The sequence below is a fragment of the Sinohyriopsis cumingii genome, chromosome 1 (genome assembly GCF_028554795.1).
Source record: "Sinohyriopsis cumingii isolate HCF-2022 chromosome 1, ASM2855479v2, whole genome shotgun sequence".
In the NCBI taxonomy this organism is placed as follows: domain Eukaryota; kingdom Metazoa; phylum Mollusca; class Bivalvia; order Unionida; family Unionidae; genus Sinohyriopsis; species Sinohyriopsis cumingii.
In genome coordinates this window covers 157,612,006-157,635,123 of record NC_142961.1, presented here as the reverse complement: position 1 = coordinate 157,635,123, position 23,118 = coordinate 157,612,006, and the positions used below count along the sequence as shown (strand labels likewise).

The 23,118-nt window shown below is 34.5% G+C and overlaps 1 protein-coding gene across 2 annotated transcripts in view; it reads left to right on the top strand.

Annotated features, from left to right (window-relative positions):
- Positions 1-23,118, top strand: part of LOC149808215 (uncharacterized) — a 91,415-nt gene that overhangs the window by 12,500 nt on the left and 55,797 nt on the right. For both annotated transcript variants that reach the window (XM_089974973.1, XM_089974966.1), the window contains exons 4-15: positions 2,453-2,704; positions 3,888-4,040; positions 6,597-6,798; positions 9,955-10,210; positions 11,848-12,013; positions 12,367-12,543; positions 13,581-13,730; positions 15,871-16,197; positions 18,090-18,347; positions 18,723-19,066; positions 20,273-20,455; positions 22,433-22,688. In XM_089974973.1, the coding sequence (XP_089831099.1) occupies positions 2,453-2,704; positions 3,888-4,040; positions 6,597-6,798; positions 9,955-10,210; positions 11,848-12,013; positions 12,367-12,543; positions 13,581-13,730; positions 15,871-16,197; positions 18,090-18,347; positions 18,723-19,066; positions 20,273-20,455; positions 22,433-22,688 (2,724 nt within the window). The remainder of the gene's footprint in view (positions 1-2,452; positions 2,705-3,887; positions 4,041-6,596; positions 6,799-9,954; positions 10,211-11,847; positions 12,014-12,366; positions 12,544-13,580; positions 13,731-15,870; positions 16,198-18,089; positions 18,348-18,722; positions 19,067-20,272; positions 20,456-22,432; positions 22,689-23,118) is intronic.

Here is a 23,118-nt window from a genome sequence, read left to right as displayed (position 1 = left end):
TTTTGCATAAGGTTAAATTTGTAAAGAAAAAGAATTTCCCAGGTTTTCCTCACCAGTTATACTGCCTATTAATAGGAAAACAACTTTTATATCTTAGTTAATGTTAAAGCAGCTTTAATTCCCATCAATTTGGTGAATGATTGATGGGTGTAATTTATGTTATTGAGTATCCAGCTTGGCTTTACTTCAGATGTAAATCTATCAAAACTGCAAGCTCTGCTTGGTCATTTTCACTTCCTGGATTTCCAAAGTAAACCGTAAACAATCAAGCAGATAACTTTATTTACTTTTTATTTATTTTGTAATTCATGCATTGCACTTTGAGAAGCTGGTAGTGCATACTTCAACAAAATTTGTTATCTCTTTTTAAATAACTGCTAAAGTTAGCCTACTTTAAATCAATTCGCGCTGATTTTCGAAAAATCGGGAGCAGCCACATCTACTTCCCAGTTTATTTCACGACCAGATGGAATTAGCCGAGATGTTTCGATTGCATAACATAATGGTTTGGCTAGCCATAGTAAGTTGATAACGATAAAAAAGAATTAATGAAAATAATCTTTGGAGATTTTATCCCATTTGTAACTGAAACAAATACAGACAAACTTTTCTTTATGGAGTTTTCAGTCCTTTAATAGATTTTGCCATGGAAATTAGGACCCGATTCATTTACTCTACTATCTGGCAATTTTCTATCCAATTTTGGATAGTATCCCTACGCCGACCAACTCTGAGGTCACGTCTGAATGTTAAGAGAAACAACGTAGTTCAAACACGTTGTCCCTAATGTTGATAATTTTAGTGACTTGATTAATCAATCTAATATGTTTTGAAAGTGATTTTATACTAAGTGTGTTAAAAAAGTGTGTTAATACATGTTTTGGCAAAGCATGAATTTTTCAATTCTTATAGTACAAGTCACATGGGTCATGTATATGCATTGAAATTGTTCTTTTAAAATTTAACACTAATTTTCTTTAAACCAAATTATATTCAGTCCTGATTACTGAATGCTCTGCACCTTAACTGTCCCCAAGAAACGTCCACATGAAACTTATATATTGCTATGGGTTTGTACAATAGTGGCCATGTACTAAAACTTGGGTCAAAATAAGAGGGTGTCGAGTGGAATCGTCACAATCGAGGGTAGTACACCATTGTTTATAAATATGCGTAGCTTTTGTTGTGACATCACAGCACGTGACATTCAATCCGGACTGTACTGGATAACATCTTCAGATTCATTTCGTCAAAAAAAAGTTGTCGTATTTTAAGATTGATTTTGCTGTATGCAACTCTCGGGGCATTTAAATAACGACTTTCCAAAGGAATATGGATATATACGAATCCAAATGAAGTGAATACTTGTTACTTAAAGGTATGTAGAATCAAATTCTAATTGTGACTTATACTTCAGAGCACTTTCGCTGTCAAATCTTGATTTTCGGTGATACGTACTTTGCACGTTGCGAAGCTCTTTTAATTTGCACGTAAGTAAATATTGTGTGCAAGACTTGTGTAGTTTGGCAATATTGTAATCTTCGCTAACCAAGGTTCAGGTATGCTAATCCTATCTACAACTTGGCAGCTCAAGCAGATATCTATGTGCATCCAGTATGTGAATTTCGATTGGATGTAGTCATGTGTGGTATGCCACATCATCCAATCAATATTAAGTTGCTCAAATATGAACACTGTTCCTACATGATCGAGACAAGGGGAGCATACAACTTGAATGGACTCATAAATGAGCTATTTTCCACTGCTGATCAGTGTTTGTATAAATACCTTGTACTCAGATACACCTGTAATGCAATTTGTTACATGCTGTTGGTTAGTTGGCATTACACACTAAGGGAGGCAACCAATGAAATCCAATAGATGTCACTAGGACAAAGCACTAAAATATCAGCTCGATCTGACAAGGTGTCGATAGGGTTAACATATCGGAACCATGGCTAGTGAAGATGCGATATTGTAGGAACTACTAGGGCCTATATGTTTAGCTGAGTTTACTTCATTTGGAATATTTTTGGATTTGTCCCTAATGCATTGACCAGTTGGTATATGGTGGCTGTGGGAGGAGACACTTTATAAATTATTTCTTGCCATCTTCCACACAGCTACTATTTTATTGCCAACATTTTCTCAGAGATGCCCCTAATTCATGTCAATAATATTTTTCATGATAATGGTTTAAATTCACAGTAGAGCAAAATAAATGGATACATGTATATAGATATTTTACCTCAAAATAAATGGATACATGTATACTGATATTTTACCTCAGCTCGAGGCTGATGCCCATTAAAAAAGTCATACCCATATAAGTCCATTGAATTGCGAAAATTGGTCAGGAATGATAATTTAAATTTTTTTTTTTGGTTATGCAAAGATTGTTTTGACTTTGCCATTCTGGATCAGTTGTTTGTCATGAGAAATTATTTTCCAGCTTCGGGATGTATCAATAGAATCCTCAGATCCATCCTTACCTTTGAGGTTAAAAGCCGGAAAAACCTCAAGCGATTTCTCGGCCGTGTTACAGCAGCATCCTCTCCGATTTTCATTCCAAGATGGCGAGGTTAATGAAATTTGCCCTGAGGATGACGAGAGTTCCTGGGTTCTTAATATCAAACGGGGACTGCTTTCTGCCTTCCAGAACACAATGGATGACCTTGACATGGATCGATACAAAGCAAGAGAGGTAATGCTTCCAAAGACTTTTTTTAGGCCAATATGCCAGCGAGCCAGTTTCAATCAACAAAATAGATATTGATTTTCTATGCTTGCCCAAATGCAAAACAGAATGATATGATGTACATCGATTCATCCACCCATTTGTTGCCTTTTCTGTATTCACAAATTAACATTTGTTCACACCATCCACCATCTTTATCAAACTTGTGTATGGCTTGCACATTTGATAAGGAAGAAGCCTATTGAGTTTGAAGTCAAAAGGTCAAAGATCAAGTTCATTTTTATTGAAAGAAGTTTGATTATTGGCAAAATAACATTTGTTCACACCATCCACCATCTTTATCAAACTTGTGTATGGCTTGCACATTTGATAAGGAAGAAGCCTATTGAGTTTGAAGTCAAAAGGTCAAAGATCAAGTTCATTTTTATTGAAAGAAGATTTTTTTTATGTGCATAATAACATTAATTCTACATCACATACCATGACCAAACTTTTTGATGTTCTGCACTTGGTAGGAAGAAATTTATGTTTTGGGAGTAAAAAATCAAAGGTCAAGGCTTTTGACTGAAAAAGTAATTTCTGCATGATAACTTATGTTCTGCTTCAAAGATATGGATTAAAGTTTGTGGATTACATGCACTTGGATTAAGGAAGCCTGTTGATTTGGGGTCAGACAGTCAAAATGTTATGGTTATTGACCATGAAAAATGAAAAATGGGGTTTATGTACAAGAACAAAGTTCTTTATTAAGATTGTTGTTGTTGTTGTTGTTGTTGTTGTTATGGGGTTTAATGCTCTTTAACAGCACAGGATATGCTATACATGGTGGCCAGTATAACTGGTATAGGAAGAACCAGGGAAAACCCTGGGAAGAACCACCAACACTCTTGGAAGCTTATTGGTAAGCCTTCTCATGCACCCACATTAGCCAAGCCTGAGACTTGAATCTATACAGACAAGTGAGATGGCAGTGATCTGGAATGGTGATTACTTTAAACCACTTGGCCATGTGGAGGCTCCCTTTATTAAATTTGTCCCTAATTGACAGTTTATTGTTTACACATATATCCATTCCTTCAGGCAATGTGTGTTTGTAAACACATCATCCAAACATTAATAGAGAACAGCTTCAGCTCTTTTTTGGTGGGACCTCTATACATTACATTATTGTATTACCCTTTTTTATTAGAATGATGTGATGGGAAACTGTCCGACAGAATACGTCCTGACTCAGAAGGGGTGGAAAGCCAAGAACATCAGAAAGACCAAGGACTTCCTTGCCTGCATGGATCGCCAAAGCTACGAATCATCAATACGGTCTGTTCCACTGAAACTGGCATCAGTAAGTAGTCAGTTGATACATGTTTATAGAAAGTTTTAAGCTCTATTCATTTTAAATTGATCACATGAGTTCATGCAGTGTCAGCATGAATCAGCAGATATGGCACAATTTTATCCTTGCCTAGGAGGTAATTGAAAGTACCCAGAGAAAATCACTGACGTTTGGATGTTGACCGCATACCCATGTATGTGTGTTCATATTGGGTGCTGAACACAGGACCACAGAGGTGTAAAGCAAGCCTGCAAGGTAGTTAAAAGTCATAATTTTGTTTTGTTTCAGATTAGTGTATCCCAACTAAATTTATGTTACCTTTATTTGTTTGTGCATATATATATATATATATATATATATATATATATATTTCATTTAATCTAACATAGGTACTGACATGGCTAAATAAATCATCTTTTGAACCTGTCTAAAACCTTCTTGGCAGACTTCTCGCACAAAACCTACTTCTTATCCATTCTAGCTACATCATGCATGGTCATTGCGATGCCTTTTTTTGCAGTGGTTCAGCTTCACTTAAGATGGCTTTGCTTTCATTCCTAAGAACATGCCCCTGCTCATGGGGAATTAGCCCTTGGTGTGAAGCAAATTTCCTTGTTGTACCCTTTACCTCAAGGGTGTTTTCAGTTGATTGTGAGGGCTTTAAAGAAGCATCTGAATCAAACTGAGGGTGATTTCGTAAGTTTCTACTTTTGAAAGAAGGAAAGTACGATGTCTTAGTTCAGGCTATATTGTCCTGTATACAATGGGATATTCACTGTTCACATAGTGAATAAATAGCTAACCCAAGATGAAATCAATTATTTCTTGCACATTTTGGCTCATGATGTTAGTACAGTAGCCAACAGTATAGCATTTGAACATAACTGTTCCTCAACTGACATTATCCAAGTCATGCCTTAAGTTGAATTTGAACATAACTATTACTCAACTGACAATATCCAATCCATGCCCTAAGTAGCATTTGAACATAACCGTTCCCCATCTGACATTATCCAAGTTGTGCCTTAAGTAGCATTTGAACATAACCGTTCCCTAACTGACATTATCCAAGTTGTGCCTTAAGTAGCATTTGAACATAACTGTTCCCCAGTTGACATTATCCAAGTTGTGCCTTAAGTAGCATTTCAACATAACTGTTCCCTTGCTGACATTATCCAAGTTGTGCCTTAAGTAGCATTTGAACATAACTGTTCACCAGTTGACATTATCCAAGTTGTGCCTTAAGTAGCATTTGAACATAACTGTTCCCCAGTTGACATTATCCAAGTTGTGCCTTAAGTAGCATTTGAACATAACCGTTCCCCATCTGGCATTATCCAAGTTGTGCCTTAAGTAGCATTTCAACATAACTGTTCCCTTGCTGACATTATCCAAGTTGTGCCTTAAGTAGCATTTCAACATAACTGTTCCCTAGCTGACATTATCCAAGTTGTGCCTTAAGTAGCATTTCAACATAACTGTTCCCTAGCTGACATTATCCAAGTTGTGCCTTAAGTAGCATTTCAACATAACTGTTCCCCATCTGACATTATCCAAGTTGTGCCTTAAGTAGCATTTCAACATAACTGTTCCCTTGCTGACATTATCCAAGTTGTGCCTTAAGTAGCATTTCAACATAACTGTTCCCCATCTGACATTATCCAAGTTGTGCCTTAAGTAGCATTTCAACGTAACTGTTCCCTAGCTGACATTGTCCAAGCCATGCCTTAAGTAGCATTTGAACATAACCATTCCCCATCTGACATTATCCAAGTCATGCCCTAAGTAGCAGTTGAACATAACCGTTCCCCATCTAACATTATCCAAGTCATGCCTTAAGTAGCATTTGAACATAACCATTCCCCATCTGACATTATCCAAGTCATGCCCTAAGTAGCATTTCAACATAACCGTTCCCCAATTTGACATTATCCAAGTCGTGCCTTAAGAGCATTTGAACATAACCGTTCCCCAATTTGACATTATCCAAGTTGTGCCTTAAGTAGCATTTCAACATAACTGTTCCCCATCTGACATTATCCAAGTTGTGCCTTAAGTAGCATTTCAACATAACTGTTCCCCATCTGACATTATCCAAGTTGTGCCTTAAGTAGCATTTGAACATAACCGTTCCCCATCTGACATTATCCAAGTTGTGCCTTAAGTAGCATTTGAACATAACCATTCCCCAATTTGACATTATCCAAGTCATGCCTTAAGTAGCATTTCAACATAACCGTTCCCCAATTTGACATTATGCAAGTCATGCCTTAAGTACCATTTCAACATAACCACTCCCCAACTGACATTATCCAAGTCATGCGTTAAGTAAACACAAAAACATAGATGTTGGTCATTCAGAAGCATCATAAATGTCAGAATATTATGCAATCCACATTCTCGGAATCTGATGTAACTCCATATGTGTTAATTTCAGTTTTAAATCTTTATACATACAAAGCCCAATCATTAAACATAGAGTGTGAGTGTGAATACAAAATGAGGATTTTGTGAATGCAGGGACAGATGACCTTTACTGCACTGAAATGTGTACTTTTGTTTCAGAACTTGAGGTCACTTCCCCTCCTGAAGAGCACAATCCTTTGTGAGCAGACAATTGCCTCCTCTGGCCAGCTGAAGGAGGTGCAGTGTCATGAGACACACATGTTCCGACCTTTCTCGAAAGAGAACAGTGGTGCTGCTACCGAGATCACTCAGAAACTGACCTTGATCAGGGAGACGTCGACAGTATCATCAACAGAGAAGGGTGGGCTCTGAGTTTTTAATGCATAGGACTTGAGAAACAGGATTTGATTTAAAATTTAGTTAACCTATTTCATGGGTGATCTGTAGGTTTGGTTTAAATCATTATCCCAGTGCATTACGTGCTCCAGCCTTCATGCATTGGTAATGTTGCACACATCACTGGACAATTGTAATGGGAATCAGTCAGAATTTCACAATCGATGATCGGTTCCACTTTACCAACTTACAATCAGTTGCTAAGAGCAAATTTTATTTTTTGTTTGTTATACAGTTATATCTTTGCACAAGAGTTCAAAATATTAATAAATGTCAGGAGTAATCTCTTTTAATGACATGTATACTTTGATATGATAATTTTTTTAAATTTTTATAACTAATATGTTATTTTTGTTCTACAGCTTGAAAGCAACTTTTTATGGCTGATGAGTTTCATATTACTGAAAACCTGTTGCAGGTCCCCCCCAAACCCTTTCATTCATATGCGATGTGTCTATCATTTATAGTAAAGAAGGACAAGGTTTTCTTTATTTACGAATACTATAAAGAATTTCACATTTGAACAGAAACAAATCACCCAATTTTTTTAAAATAAAAATTAACTCTACAATTTAACAGCAAAATTGTGTAATCTCAACTATATGTTCTTATTAAGTTTGCAGTTACAGAGTATGATAATTCAGATCAATTATATTGGATAGGAAGTGCTGTACAGCTTACCATTTACCCTGGAGTTTACTAACCTTTATATTGGATAGGAAGTGCTGTACAGCTGTACAACTTACCATTTACCCTGGAGTTTACTAACATTTATATTGGATAGGGAGTGCTCTACAGCTGTACAGCTTACCATTTACCCTGGAGTTTACTAACCTTTATATTTTGTATGCATATAAATAGTAGTAATCTCCCATTCCGCACAATCACTTATAGAGTTTTACAATCGATTATCTTATTGGTTCGCTCAACCAACTGATGATTGATTATAATCGATAATTGGAACAGCACTATTGGATACTGTTGGACACTACTGAACATAGAGACTTGAAACCTTGGGATATGGTCAGGAGTAGTCTGTAGATGTGGACAGCATTTTCTGAATTATGTCCATCCCTTGGGCAGCGGTGATCGAGGTGGGTGGGAACACTTGTTTGTTGTGTAATTTCTTCTGTACCATTTGGAAACCATGGGTTATGATTGAAAGTGGTCATTATATGTGCACAAAATTTTACTCACCTCTAAGGTGTGGCAATGTGGCCCATTGCTCATAACTCAGAAATCACTTTACAGAGATCCTCAACATTTGAATGTGCATGTGTGTGTGTGTGTGTGTGTGTGTTTGTGTGTGATTCAATGCCAAATGAGTAATTCTCATTGATATTTCAACTGGAAATAGATCTTTGAAATAAGCCAAAAGACTTTGCTTAGTATTGTATAATAAATGAATGGAAGGTAAGATCAAGCTTTTATTGATATCCGTCTCTAGGAATGCTGATAGAGTTAGTCCATGCCCTACCAAATTGATATCCATCTCTAGGAATGTTGATAGAGTTAGTCCATGCCCTACCAAATTGATATCCATTTCTAGGAATGTTGATAGAGTTAGTCCATGCCCTACCAAATTGATATCCATTTCTAGGAATGTTGATAGAGTTAGTCCATGCCCTACCAAATTGATATCCATCTCTAGAAATGTTGATAGAGTTAGTCCATGCCCTACCAAATTGATATCCATCTCTAGGAATGTTGATAGAGTTAGTTCATGCCCTACCAAATTGATATCCATTTCTAGGAATGTTGATAGAGTTAGTCCATGCCCTACCAAATTGATATTCATCTCCTGGAATGTTGATAGAGTTAGTCCATGCCCTACCAAATTGATATCCATCTCTAGAAATGTTGATAGAGTTAGTGCATGCCCTTCCAAATTGATATCCATCTCTAGGAATGTTGATAGAGTTAGTCCATGCCCTACCAAATTGATATCCATTTCTAGGAATGTTGATAGAGTTAGTCCATGCCCTACCAAATTGATATTCATCTCTAGGAATGTTGATAGAGTTAGTCCATGCCCTACCAAATTGATATCCATCTCTAGGAATGTTGATAGAGTTAGTCCATGCCCTACCAAATTGATATCCATCTCTAGGAATGTTGATAGAGTTAGTCCATGCCCTATATCTCATTGATATTTCCATTGGAAGTATATCTTTGTAATAAGCCAAAAGACTTTGCTTAAGATTGTAAAAAAAAAACGAATGGAAGGTAAGTTCAGGCTTTTATTGATATTGGCACGTAATGTACATTGCTTTCCATTTTCATTTTTGGAGAAGAAAAAAAAAACAACCATGTAGTTATCTTCAAAACTATTTGGGAAGTTATTGCTTTGAATATTCATGAGCTAATAGCAGAGAAGAACTGAAAGTCAGAAAGTTTTAACAGCCTTGAAATTCAGCATTTGACAAGATTTCACATAGTTATGTGTAAAATGGAGTCAAAGACCTGCAGTAACTTATGCATTTACAATGTGGTGACATAACTTATTTAAGACGTGGCATACATACATTTAAAAGCTTAATCCCTATGTCAGTCCACAAACCTGTTTACTTCTAATAAGTTCAACATCTTGTAAGTAGTTTTACTTATAATGTGCATCAGTTATTTTAACAAGGCACCCAGCAAGTATAGAGGACAGGAAGTAAACTGCCAACAAGAATGATTGGTGTTATTATCAAGGCAAGATATAATCGAGGTTTCCTTCTAGTTCTCCTGTTTCCTTCATCTCAGAGGTCACATAAATTTGTAACATCTAAGTTACAGGTTTTTGAGTTGTTTTAGTTGTTTTGACTTTGATGTACATTACAAAAAGTTTTAAATGCATTAATTATACTTAAACTTTCCTGATTGCTGTTCTTTGACCATCCTTTAAGAGTGGTGTCCCCTGCTTGCAAAATATGAGAAGCTTTTCTTCCATTTGTGTAGGATGAAGACTTTTAAGAAAATCACATTCACTCTGTTATATGTTATGCAAAAAAAAGATAGCTGACTTAACAAAAAATGTTTCTTTTTAAGTATATCAAAGTTTGGCAAGAATTTTACCTTATAAAATTTTGGTTATTTAGGTAGTGTTTGATCTATGAAAACATTTTTCTTTTAACAGATTTAATCAGCCGACGAAGTAATCTCCTGTTTGAGCACACTCATGGCGAGATTCCAGCCACTGCAGGAGTCATAGATGCCAAGAATAAACTGGAAGAGATCTGTAAGAGTACAGAGCAGGACATTCGTTCTGAGACTCCACAAGACTTTGCAGAGCTGGTCTACATCATGAAAAAAATGGACAAGTCTTCTCTGCGCAGTTTGTTCACTGAGATAAAAGAGCCATTTTTCTGTCCAAATAATGCAGACAGAACTCAGTAAGTTTCCATTTATCAACACATGTTAGGGCTTAATGGTCCATAGGTATTAACACATGTTAGAGTTTAATTGGTCCATAGGTATTAACATGTGTTAGGGTTTAATGGTCCATAGGTATTAACACATGTTAAGGTTTAAGGTCCATATGTATTAACACATGCTAGGGTTTAATGGTCCATAGGTATTAACACATGTTAGGGTTTAATGGTCCATAGGTATTAACACATGTTAGGGTTTAATGGTCCATAGGTATTAACACATGTTAGGGTTTAATGGTCCATAGGTATTAACACATGCTAGGGTTTAATGTTCCATATGTATTAACACATGCTTGGGTTTAATGGTCCATAGGTATTAACACATGTTAGGGTTTAATGTTCCATATGTATTAACACATGTTAGGGTTTAATGGTCCATAGGTATTAACATATGCTAGGGTTTAATGGTCCATATGTATTAACACATGCTAGGGTTTAATGGTCCATATATATTAACACATGTGAGGGTTTAATGGTCCATAGGTATTAACACATGTTAGGGTTAAATGGTCCATATGTATTAACACATGCTAGTGTTTAATGGTTCATAGGTATTAATACATGTGAGGGTTTAATGGTGAATAGGTATTAACACATGTTAGGGTTTAATGGTCCATAGGTATTAACACATGCTAGGGTTTAATGTTCCATATGTATTAACACATGCTAGGGTTTAATGTTCCATATGTATTAACACATGTGAGGGCTTAATGGTCCATAGGTATTAACACATGTTAGGGTTTAATGTTCCATATGTATTAACACATGTTATGGTTTAATGTTCCATATGTATTAACACATGATAAGTTTAATGGTCCATAGGTATTAACACATGTTAGGGTTTAATGTTCCATATGTATTAACACATGCTAGGGTTTAATGTTCCATATGTATTAACACGTGCTAGGGTTTAATGGTCCATAGGTATTAACACATGCTAGGGTTTAATGTTCCATATGTATTAACACGTGCTAGGGTTTAATGGTCCATAGGTATTAACACATGCTAGGGTTTAATGGTCCATAGGTATTAACACATGCTAGGGTTTAATGTTCAATTGGAGATATGTTAGTTCCACTGGATTCAGAAAGTTTAAAGTAAGAATATCAGTTTCACTCAGAGTTCTTTGTCCTCTATTCTCTTTGATTCTGTCAACCGTCACCAACTGTGAGGTGTTTGAACTTGATCTGGAACACACCAACATTTAATAACGTAGAAAATGGTGGGCTACAAGGTGCTGTTTACAGCTCTGCTTAATAATGCATTGAATAATTTGTCATAAATGTAATTGATCTATTTTACATTTTGTAATTAACAAAGCAAATATTAATATTGAAGGATGAATTGAATTGATGCGAACATTAACTATAAATCTCAGTTTGCATTTTATAAGATTGTTACAAAGCACTACTACATGGATCAGTGTAAATGGAGTAGAATGTAAGGAACTCTTGGAGAGATTGATTGACTTTATTTGGGCAAAACAGACTTAGAAAAGACTTTAAATTTCTGGTAGATGAAGCTGCAAGGGAGGATTCTTTGTATGTATATTCTCAGATTTATCATTTACAATCAACAAAGATGTGTGTTTGTTTCAGAAAATTCTTCCGTGATGCTCTTCCTATGCTGGGAACAGAGGGAGCCATTGGTTTGATGCAGGAGATGATTAGATCTAATGAAGTTAGTGGTGTAGAAGCTGAGATGTGGCTGATGTCTCTGGCCTTTATTCACCATCCAACACGGGAAATCCTTGTTGAAGTACAGGTATAGACCAAACCCCATAATGTCAAAGCAGTTGGGGTACAAAACTAAAGCTTGATCTCTACCTCCTTCCCCCAAACATTTGTGTTCATGCCTTTGAATGCTAGCAAGAAAGGACAGGAAGCAGAGCATCGTTATTCCGTAAAGTTGCAGAATAGTCTCAGATGAATTATAGTAATTTTTTCTAAGATTTTCATTTCCAATATTTGTTTAATATTGTTCAATACATTTTATTGAAACTAACTAATTGTAGCAGAGGATACCTTAAAATAAATTTTTGAAGAACAAAAGTACAGTATATTTTTGAATTACCTGTCTTACATTAAATTAGCATATATGTAATTGTTTTGCTTCAGAATCTTCTAGGCCTTCCATCTCTAAGCAGTAAAGCTTTCCTGCCATTGTCCACTCTGGTCCACACCTTCTGCCAGGCCAACCCCAATTGTGAGGGAGAAACTGCTGTCCAGTCTGTTGTATCCCTTATTACTGAGAAGATTGGCTCCAGATGTCTTGTCAACAACAATCATCAAACTGTAATTTACTATCACTCCATTATAGAAACCTTGTCTTTAATTTTTTTCTTCACTGGTCAGTACCCAATGCGTACATTAGTTAGCAAAGGTACTAGTTTTTGAAAACTGATTGGACTCCATTTTTTCAAACTCTTGATATAAAATTTTCAATATGTAATCTTTCAAAACAGGCATATATGATTGAATTCAATCTCTTTGTTTTGAAACATTATAAGTTTTTATTATCTAACTTTCTTACCTTTAGTACATATTTAATTCTATTCTTCACGGTCATTGTCATTTTAAAGTCATTGTCATTTTAAAGTCATCATTACTTTAGAGACATTATCATTCTAAATTCATCATTACTTTAAAGACATCATTTTTAAGTAATTAATACTTTAAAGTCATCGTCATTTTTAAGTCATTATTACTTTAAAGTCATGATCATTTTAAAGTCATTACTTTAAAGACATTATAAATTTAAATCATTACTTTAAAGTCATCATTTTTAAGTGATTATTACTTTAAAGTCATCATCAGTTTAAATCATTACTGTAAAGTCATTATTTTTAAGTGATTATTACTTTAAAGTCATCATCATTTTTAAGTCATTATTAATGTAAAGTCATCATCATTTTAAAGTCATTACTTTAAAGTCATTGTCATTTTAAGTTATTATTACTTTAAAGTCATTATCATTTTAAACTCGTTATTACTTTAAAATCATCATCATTTTAAAGTCATTATCACTTTAAAGTCATTATCATTTTAAAGTCATTATTAATTTAAAGTCCTCATCATTTTTAAGTCATTATTACTTTAAAGTCATTATCATTTTAAGCTCATTATTACTTTAAAATCATCATCATTTTAAAGTCATTGTCATTTTAAAGTTATTATTTAAAGTCATCATCATTTTAAAGTCATTATCACTTTAAAGTCATTATCATTTTAAAAAAGATTCAGTGACCATACTTTACTGATTTGTAATTTTAGGTAAAATGATGGTGTTTGAACTGTTCACATATCTACATATTCTTACCTATATCACACAGGTAATGCTTGCCTTACGTGCTATTGGAAACATCGGTCATGCACAAACATCAATACCCACCCTGTACAGCTGCATCAGTAACACCAAGAATCCCATGGATATCAGGGTGGCAGCTGTAGAGGCTTTCCGCAGAATGTCTTGTGGAGCAGATGTAAGCATTAATGTATATACTAAGTTTATTAATTTGTGATGCTATGTCCATTAATGTCTGATACTAAATTAATTGTGATACTAAGTCCATTTTGATATGTTTTTGCATAACAGAAACATATGACTGTGTCACAGTCATCATGTTACACTGTGACATAATACCAAGAAAGGTCACATTCTTGGCAGTTACGTAATAAACAGGATGTCAGATTTGTGTTCCATGGAATGGAGATTGATGAAATTAGTAATAACGTATACCATTTTAAATATCACTTGGCATCATCACATAAAGTTCAAATCAGTTGGGATACAACATCTAGCAACATTGCATAGAGCAATATCATTTATAATTACAAGATATTTGTGGTAAGCAGAGATGACAACCATTCCAGATTTTGTGGAATTATTGAAAACTTGTAGTGAAAACTGCCTTTTTGAATTATATGGCATAATTCAGGAAAAAATGAGTTTATAACATAACATTTTTAATGGGTTTTTGTATGGACAAAAGCAGGAAGAAAAATACTTGATTATCAGTATGATAGAATGGTATATTGTGTAAAAGACAATTGCAGTGGAAAATAAACCATTAAAAGAGGTTGTTAATAGGTAAAAATGGCAGCATTTGTAATGAGGAAAGAAAGATGTAAAATATTTGTGAGGAAAACTAATGTTTATGGATACTGTCTTGACCAACAATGGTGAAAGCATTCAAGCTTTTGAAATTGGAGGAATGTATACACACCTTATATTCTCAGAGGTTTCTTATTCACACTGTCGACAGGCATGCATGGACTTGTAGGAAGTATAGAAATAGGATCATAGAAATTTATTCCTTTAACAAACACATTATATACTTGTTCATCTCTTGAGTTAGCAGCGTGTGTTATAAGAATGCATTTATTTCAGAAATTTGGTGTATTGTCAATTCATCTGTTTTATTGATTTTGTAAATGAATAACATTTGTATTAATATTTAAATTGGTGGAGGGTCTTGTTTGTTTTTATGAAAGAAGAATTACTTGTTGGCAGATTATATTTAATGGCTTGTAGCAAGAATGAAATAGTTATTTACTGCCTATTGAAGACTTTTTTCTTGTCATTCATTCCTCATGTATTCTGGGTTCAGTTTTTGATCTTTCATTGGCTTCTGGTGTGAACTTATAACAATACCAATTTGAGAGAGAGAAGTGGTAGCACAAAGGTCAATACTATAGCTATTTATGTGGACAGGTATAATATTTATGTGGATAGACATAACTATTTATGTGGATAGGTATAATATTTACGTGGATAGACATTACTATTTATATGAATAGGTATGCACTTATGTGGATAGACATAACTATTTATATGGATAGGTATAATATTTACGTGGATAGACATTACTATTTATGTGGATAGGTATGCATTTATTATGTGGATAGGTATGCATTTATGTGGATAGACATAACTATTTATATGGGTAGGTATAATATTTATGTGGATAGATATAACTGTTTATGTGGATAGGTATAACTTTATGTGGATAGGTATGCATTTATGTGGATAGACATAACTATTTATATGGATAGGTATAATATTTACGTGGATAGACATTACTATTTATGTGGATAGGTATGCATTTATGTGGATAGGTATGCATTTATGTGGATAGACATAACTATTTATATGGATAGGGATAATATTTATGTGGATAGGTATAACTGTTTATGTGGATAGGTATAACTGTTTATGTGGATAGGTATGCATTTATGTGATAGACATAACTATTTATGTGGATAGGTATAATATTTACGTGGATAGACATTACTATTTATGTGGATAGGTATGCATTTATGTGGATAGGTATGCATTTATGTGGATAGACATAACTATTTATATGGATATGTATGCATTCACAGTATAACTTACCACTTCTATCATTTTAGTAGAGGAAGAATGGGTCTTAGTTTAGAGTTAATCAGAATTTAGAGTACAGGTCTAAAGTTGGCAGATTAAATAAGAATTTCCAAACTGTTTTTGTAATTGGGAAAGGTTATGCTTTGGGAGTTTTTCAGAAGGAGAAATCATCATATAGACTTTTCACGGGTTTGTTGAATGTTTCTTGTCTTGAAAAGAGATACATTTTAATATTACAGAGAAACAACTTGATGGCCTTGTTCAGAAATAGTGGTGAGGATTCAGAGCTGCGTATTGCAGCTTACTTGGCTGCAATGAAATGTCCCAGCAAATACATTATCAGTCAGGTCCACAGCACATTAGCCACAGAGGAGGTGAACCAGGTGAGCTCATTTGTGTGGACACATCTGACCAACCTTCGGGAAAGTTCTGACTCGGCCAACCAGGAGGTGAAGGCGATGCTGAGAGATGTCATCTTTGAGAAGGAGTTTGATATGGACAAAAGGAAATTCTCACGCAACTATGAAGCATCATTCTTTTTAGAGAAGCTTGGCACTGGTGCTAAGGTGAGTCTCCTCCCAGAATTTCTTTTTTTTTTAAAGTTCTGGAATATGGAATGCAACACTAGTTCATTTAATTGTTATTTTCTCTAATCCTCCAGTATCTTCAAGTACATTACCTGATCATAAAATACATTAGGAGAACAATAACTTGCTTATGATTATGTAAGGAATTTAAACCTGTTTTACGAATAAAAGATATTTCTTTGTTAATACTTATCAAGTTATACTATGTGCACATGCTTTCAAGCCTTCCACATAGTTACTTCCCTGAGAAAGCATGCTGTCTGCTCCCATAGTAATTGACACTTTGCAGGATTTGGTGCCAGATTTGCAATTAAAAAACAGACCATTTTATGTGACTTGTATCTTGGCAATGGCAAGTGGACTTTTGTTGCTAAGTAATTCAGAGTATGTAGTTGATGTATCTTTTTGTTGCTAAGCAATTCAGAGTATGTGGTTGAATTTTGTTGCTAAGCAATTCAGAGTATGTGGTTGATGTTTCTTTTTGTTGCTAAGCAATTCAGATTATGTGGTTGATTTTTGTTGCTAAGCAATTCAGAGTATGTGGTTGATGTATCTGTTAGTTTAGATCTGGTTAATATCTTTTTAGCTTGGAGGAGTCAATTTGGTTCAGTGGTTTGCATGCTAGACTTGTGATCCCAAGGGTACAGTTCAAATCCAATGGTCAGATAAGCCCAGGTCAGCTAGTGTGGTGTGTCCAGTTGCCTTGGAACTATATAGCTTGCTTGTGTTGCTGTGCCATTAAAAGCCAGACTGAAGCATGCCAAGTTTGATTTTTGACTTGAGAGGGCTAGATTGGGAGGTGGAGAGGGCTTGATTTGGGAGGTGGAGAGGGCTAGATTTGGGAGGTGGAGAGGGCTAGATTGGGAGGTGGAGAGGGCTAGATTGGGAGGTGGAGAGGGCTAGATTTGGGAGGTGGAGGATGTTTTCCTAAATTATGATTGGGTGTATGTTAAACTGTATTCTATTTTACAAACAATGTTAGTATACTTGTGTATTATCAAGCAAGATAAATCTATGTATCTGTAGGACACCCATCAATTGGAATTCTGATTTTTAAAAATATATTTTTGCTATGAAACTGTACTATGTATTTGTAGAACACCCAACAATTGGAATTCTGATTTTAAAAAAAAAATTGCTATGAAAGTGCACTATCTGAATAGATAAAAAGCTCAAAGAATGCAGAGCAATCATTTTATGTTTTGATATTCTCATCCTTTTATTTTAGAGAAACTAAAAAATTCAACGTTTGCTATAATTGTGTTTTCCAATTTTATTTTGGTTCAAAATAAATTGTGTTGCAATAAGTGGCATTGCAGTAATTTTACTGTGAGTATGAATTATCCAGTCATATAGCTTGAACAATAAGTCATATCTATCATGTAGGTGTTCAGTATGGACTTTTCTGCCATAGGTGTCATTTTTGAGAATTTGATTACACATACCTTTCAGTAGCAATTATTCACTTTACTTTGCTTTTCCTTGAGTAAATAAAATCTAAGTTTCCTAATGTGCTTATTGTAGTGAAATCATTTTCCTGCCAAATCTTTTGAAACTTGACTGTCTTTAATATCTTTTTATTTCCAAAATATTTTTATTTATACTTTCAATGATAGACAGAGAAAAAGACTGTTCAGATACTTAATTTGCTTTCATTTCAATGTGCTTTTTTACAGTGAATTTAAATTTTATTTTAGTGCAGTTTATATTTTATATTTTCTGTAATGTCCATTTTCTAGAGCAAAAAAGAAATAATGTAGTTAAACATCAAAATATGCATTTGAGGTGGAGATATAATCCTCTTGCATTATCTGCAAGTTGTTTTCTGTTCTTAATATCTTTCCTAACGTACTGTATCCTTTTCTTCACAGATTGACAGCAATTTGGTATGGTCAGCAAAGTCATTCATTCCCCGCTCAGCATCAATGAATTTGACCTTTGATCTCTTTGGGAGCTCCATAAACCTGTTTGAAGTTGGGGGCCGAGTTCAGGGTTTGGAGTACCTTCTGGAATCCTACTTTGGCCCAGCTGGCTACTTTAAGAATCCTGCCAAGACCCAAGGGCCCCAGACCCAAGGGATTAAATCCAAAGACATCCAGTCAGAGAAAATCAATGATATAAATGGGAAGGTACATGTATGAATAAAGTTGATATGAATGGGGAGAAAAACAGCAATAACTACACAAGGAGCAGTAACCATAACAACTAAAATGAGAACATAAATAATTATTATAATTATAAATAATTATTAAAATGTCAGTAACATCAGTAAAATAAACAGATGAACAAAGGTAATGTAAGAATATGAAAATTATCCAGATTTGTATAGTCCTATATCACTGCCTTGAACATGGATATTTTGGAATATCCAAGTTTGTTAGAACTGTTGGTGCAGTCTTGATGAAGATCCTTGGAAATGTTTTAACATTTCTTGCCTGTAATTTTGACTGACTTCTGTTAATGAACAGTTTTCTAAATTAACTACCTTCTCTTGTTTTCTTCAGCTTGATTCCAGCATGGATGACTTGAGAGCTGCACTGTATACTAGAGTTTTTGGAAATGAGTTGAACTATGTGACGCTGGGATCCAAGGCATCACAGGATGATGACTTTGGTTCCTTCAATCTGCCTGAATTCATCAGCAAACTGAGGCAGAATGTACCCCAAGAAATGTCCCTGACAAAGAGCATCATGCTTATTGATACCACTCTGGTCATACCAACTGGTGTAGGTCTACCATTGAATTTGACTCTGAATGCCACTGCCAGTATGGCACTTAAGGTGTCAGGACAGATGAATCTTGTCAAGCCCTCCACTAGTGTAGTGCTGGAGGGCAGTCTGGCACCAAGGTATGCTCTTGTAATGCTATTTGCCTACACTTCTTGTTCTGCTTTATATTTTAGGTTAGCTTTTCCAATATGGTTAATATTTTAATTTAATTTTTTTTGTTGGCATTGACAGTTTAGCAATCTATACTTTTGCACTATAATATTTTCCTTTGACACTTACATGATTGTTATAAAGCTTTTATTTTGTACTTAATTAACCCATAAAACATTCGTATGTTAGAATATTTTGTTTACCTGAAAAGAGCTACACCATGGAATTTTCCAATGGAATGTGTAAACTAAAGTTGATAAATTGGTTTTTCAGATTGATGTCCTTTATGCTTAATCTTATCTGATTACCACACCATTTATTTTGGATGAAAACCACCCCCTCCTCTTCCCCACACAAAATTAAGAGTTTTATTTCAGATATGGTCTATGCTAATTTAAGCCTGACATTTGGAATTTAATTACTCTAATATTAAATACAATATGCAGAGATTCCACATTGTAGCCAATGTTTCTATTACATATATCTAGATCAAGGGTCTCAAACATTGTAGCCAACCTTTCTTTTGCATATACCTAGATCAAGGGTTTCAAACATTGTAGCCAGCCTTTCTATTACATATACCTAGATTAAGGGTCTCAAACATTGTAGCCAACCTTTCTATTACATATACCTAGATCAAGGGTTTCAAACATTGTAGCCAGCCTTTCTATTACATATGCCTAGATTAAGGGTCTCAAACATTGTTGCCAACCTTTCTATTACATATACCTAGATCAAGGGTCTCAAGCATTGTAGCCAACCTTTCTATTACATATACCTAGATCAAGGGTTTCAAACATTGTAGCCAACGTTTCTATTACATATACCTAGATTAAGGGTCTCAAACATTGTAGCCAACCTTTCTATTACATATGCCTAGATCAAGGGTTTCAAACATGCAGCACACCATGCTGTATCTTGTAGCCTGCAAAATGATTGGCATCACAAAGTGTTATGGGAGATAACAAAGGTGGTGTGGCCCTTGGGCCACCAAAAATGCCCGCATGTAGCCCTCAGGGTGGTTTGGTTTGAGATCCCTGACCTAGATACTAGGTGTCTTCACTTTTATAAAAGATACTACACATGACAAACATTTTTCATAATAAAGGCTACCAAAACATTTGTTGTAGCAGTACACATATCTCATTTTGTCAAATTTGTTCTTTTTCGCTTAGTGGTGCGATTGCTGTCTCATCCATTATGAGCATTGATGCAACAGTGGTGCGTGGAGGACTTAAGATGGTGTCAACTCTCCACTCTAGCACAGGAGGGAAGGTCAAGGTGGAACTCAAGAAAAAGCAGTTATTTAATCTTCAGCTAGACCTGGCTCAAGACAAAATGGAGATTTTGGATGTTAAGTGAGCCTGATACTTTAATTTTGTGAACCTACAGCAATACTATTGTTAGATATGGCCAAGTAGTTTAGGATGGGTTTAAGTCACATATCATCAGTTTAACTCACATATCATCCATTTAAGTCACATATAGATTTCGTTTAAGTCCCATATCATCAATTTAAGTCACATATACATTTCGTTTAAGTCACATATCATCAGTTTAAGTCACATAGACATTTCGTTTAAGTCATATATCAGTTTAAGTCACATATATTTCGTTTAAGTCACACATCATCAGTTTAAGTCACATATCATCAGATTTAAGTAGATGTTTACAAATGTTTACTAAATTAGAAAATGTTCAAAGCATTGATTTTTGACATTTTTATCTACTAGTTCATGAGTCTTTTGCATTTTTTTTATTCAGGTGTTGATACTTTGTTCATGAAACAGTGAACAAAGAAACTGCCGAAGACCAAAATCTCAGTAAAGAGAAGCTACTATGAAACCAAAATATGTTTCTCATTCTTAATTTTTTTCTTCTTCTTTACATTTTCTAAGATTGATCCAGTTAACTCAGATTCTTTACACTAAAAAAATGTTGGCCAAAATTTCATTGGTACACCTGAATTAACCTCATGGCTCAAGTGTAATTAGTACACCTGAATTAATCTCATGGCTCAAGTGTCATTAGTACACCTGAATTAACCTCATGACTCAAGTGTCATTAGTACACCTGAATTAACCTCATGGCTCAAGTGTCATTAGTACACCTGAATTAACCTCATGGCTCAAGTGTAATTAGTACACCTGAATTAACCTCATGGCTCAAGTGTCATTAGTACACCTGAATTAACTGCATGGCTCGAGTGTAATTAGTACACCTGAATTAACCTCATGGCTCAGGTGTAATTAGTACACCTGAATTAACCTCATGGCTTAAGTGTAATTAGTACATCTGAATGAACTCCATGGCCCAAGTGTCATTTGTCCACCTGAATGAACTCCATGGCTCAAGTGTCATTAGTGTACCTGAATTATCTCCATGAGATTGAAATGCAGTCCAGGTTTGAGGAGTGAACAGTACAATATTCTTAAAGTTAAAATCATTTCATTAATTTTCAAAGAAGACAAATAATTTTTTGTATATCTATGACTTCTGATTTGCTTTATTAGAATACCATGATATTCTAAAGTCAAGCTAAGTTATTGTAATACTTGCAATTTCCTTTTTAGTCAAAAATGTAGAAGTACAAGATAGTATTGAAACACAAAGATATTTGACATTATACAGTGAAAAATTTTAAATGAAACTTAAGGATTGATAACAGAAATGCTAACGATAATCTCTAACGCTTGTGGAAGAAAAGAGGAATCCAGGATTTTTCAGATGGCGTATTTATGTTTTATTTTTATGGCACATCAGCACAATACTGGTTATAGATGCTTACTGATGGTAAAGTTAGACAAATGTTATCTGGATAGCACATAAAAATGACTCTTCAGTGCAAAATTGTTTACATTTTTTTCTAATTGCTGTTTGAGGGATACCATAATCTTATAATCACACAACACCAGCATTATCTTTAATGTAATCATTAAATGTGTGGAATCAATACATTTTGAAGTATATTTTATGGAAAACAGGATTGTAGATTTTGTAAAATTATGATATATGGGTCAAAGTAATCAAATACATATCCCATTCATGTATATGAAATACATGTATATGAAGACCTATATATTAATACATGTATAATAATACATGTAGATGAATACATATATATGAAAATATGTATGTAATTACATGTATGTATGTATGCATGTGTCGGATTAGTTTTTAAAACAAAAGGCTCTCTTGGTTGTAGGCATGTTTTTTATATACACAGAATGATGTGTAAATTCAGTCCACATCAGCAGAATCACTAATTTACTTAGTACAATGTATGATGCTTATGAAGAAAATTTGCTGATAGTGTATTATCCCATTTATTTCAGAACCAAGTTCTTCATCTTTTTTGATAATATTCACAAGGAACAGAAGATGCATACAACTGACTACAGTTACAAGCAGTGCACCAGTGAAAGAGCAGCAAGAGTTATTGGCCTTGAGATCTGTACAGCATCCTTTGTTCCCAAGGAGAAGATGGCTACTTCTCCTTACTTTCCACTCTCAGGACCGGCTGGTTATAGTATAATTGTCAGCAAAAAGGACCTGCCTGCTGGTTTTGTCTTGGAGGCCAAGACAGTCGATGTAAGGAAACAGTTTATTGACAATAAGACCCTTTGTAAATCATGTGTTTTTGAATCTTTGCAAAATGCACCCAATGTATAATTGAAATGAAGTTTTAATATCAACAGCAATCAAGAATGGCCTCAACAATTTATTTTTTGATAAAAAACATTTGTTTCCCAATGTTTCAGACCAGCTAAACATACTAACATTTGAAGAAGTTTAAACAATCATTTAGGATACAATTTAACACTAATGCTGTATCATTTATGATACAATTTATCACTATTGCTGTATCATTTAGGATATAATTTATCACTAATGCTGTATCATTTAGGATACAATTTATCTTTAATGCTGTATCATTTTGGATGTAATTTATCACTAATGCTGTATCATTTAGGATATAATTTATTGACAATGCTGTATCATTTAGGATACAATTTGTCAC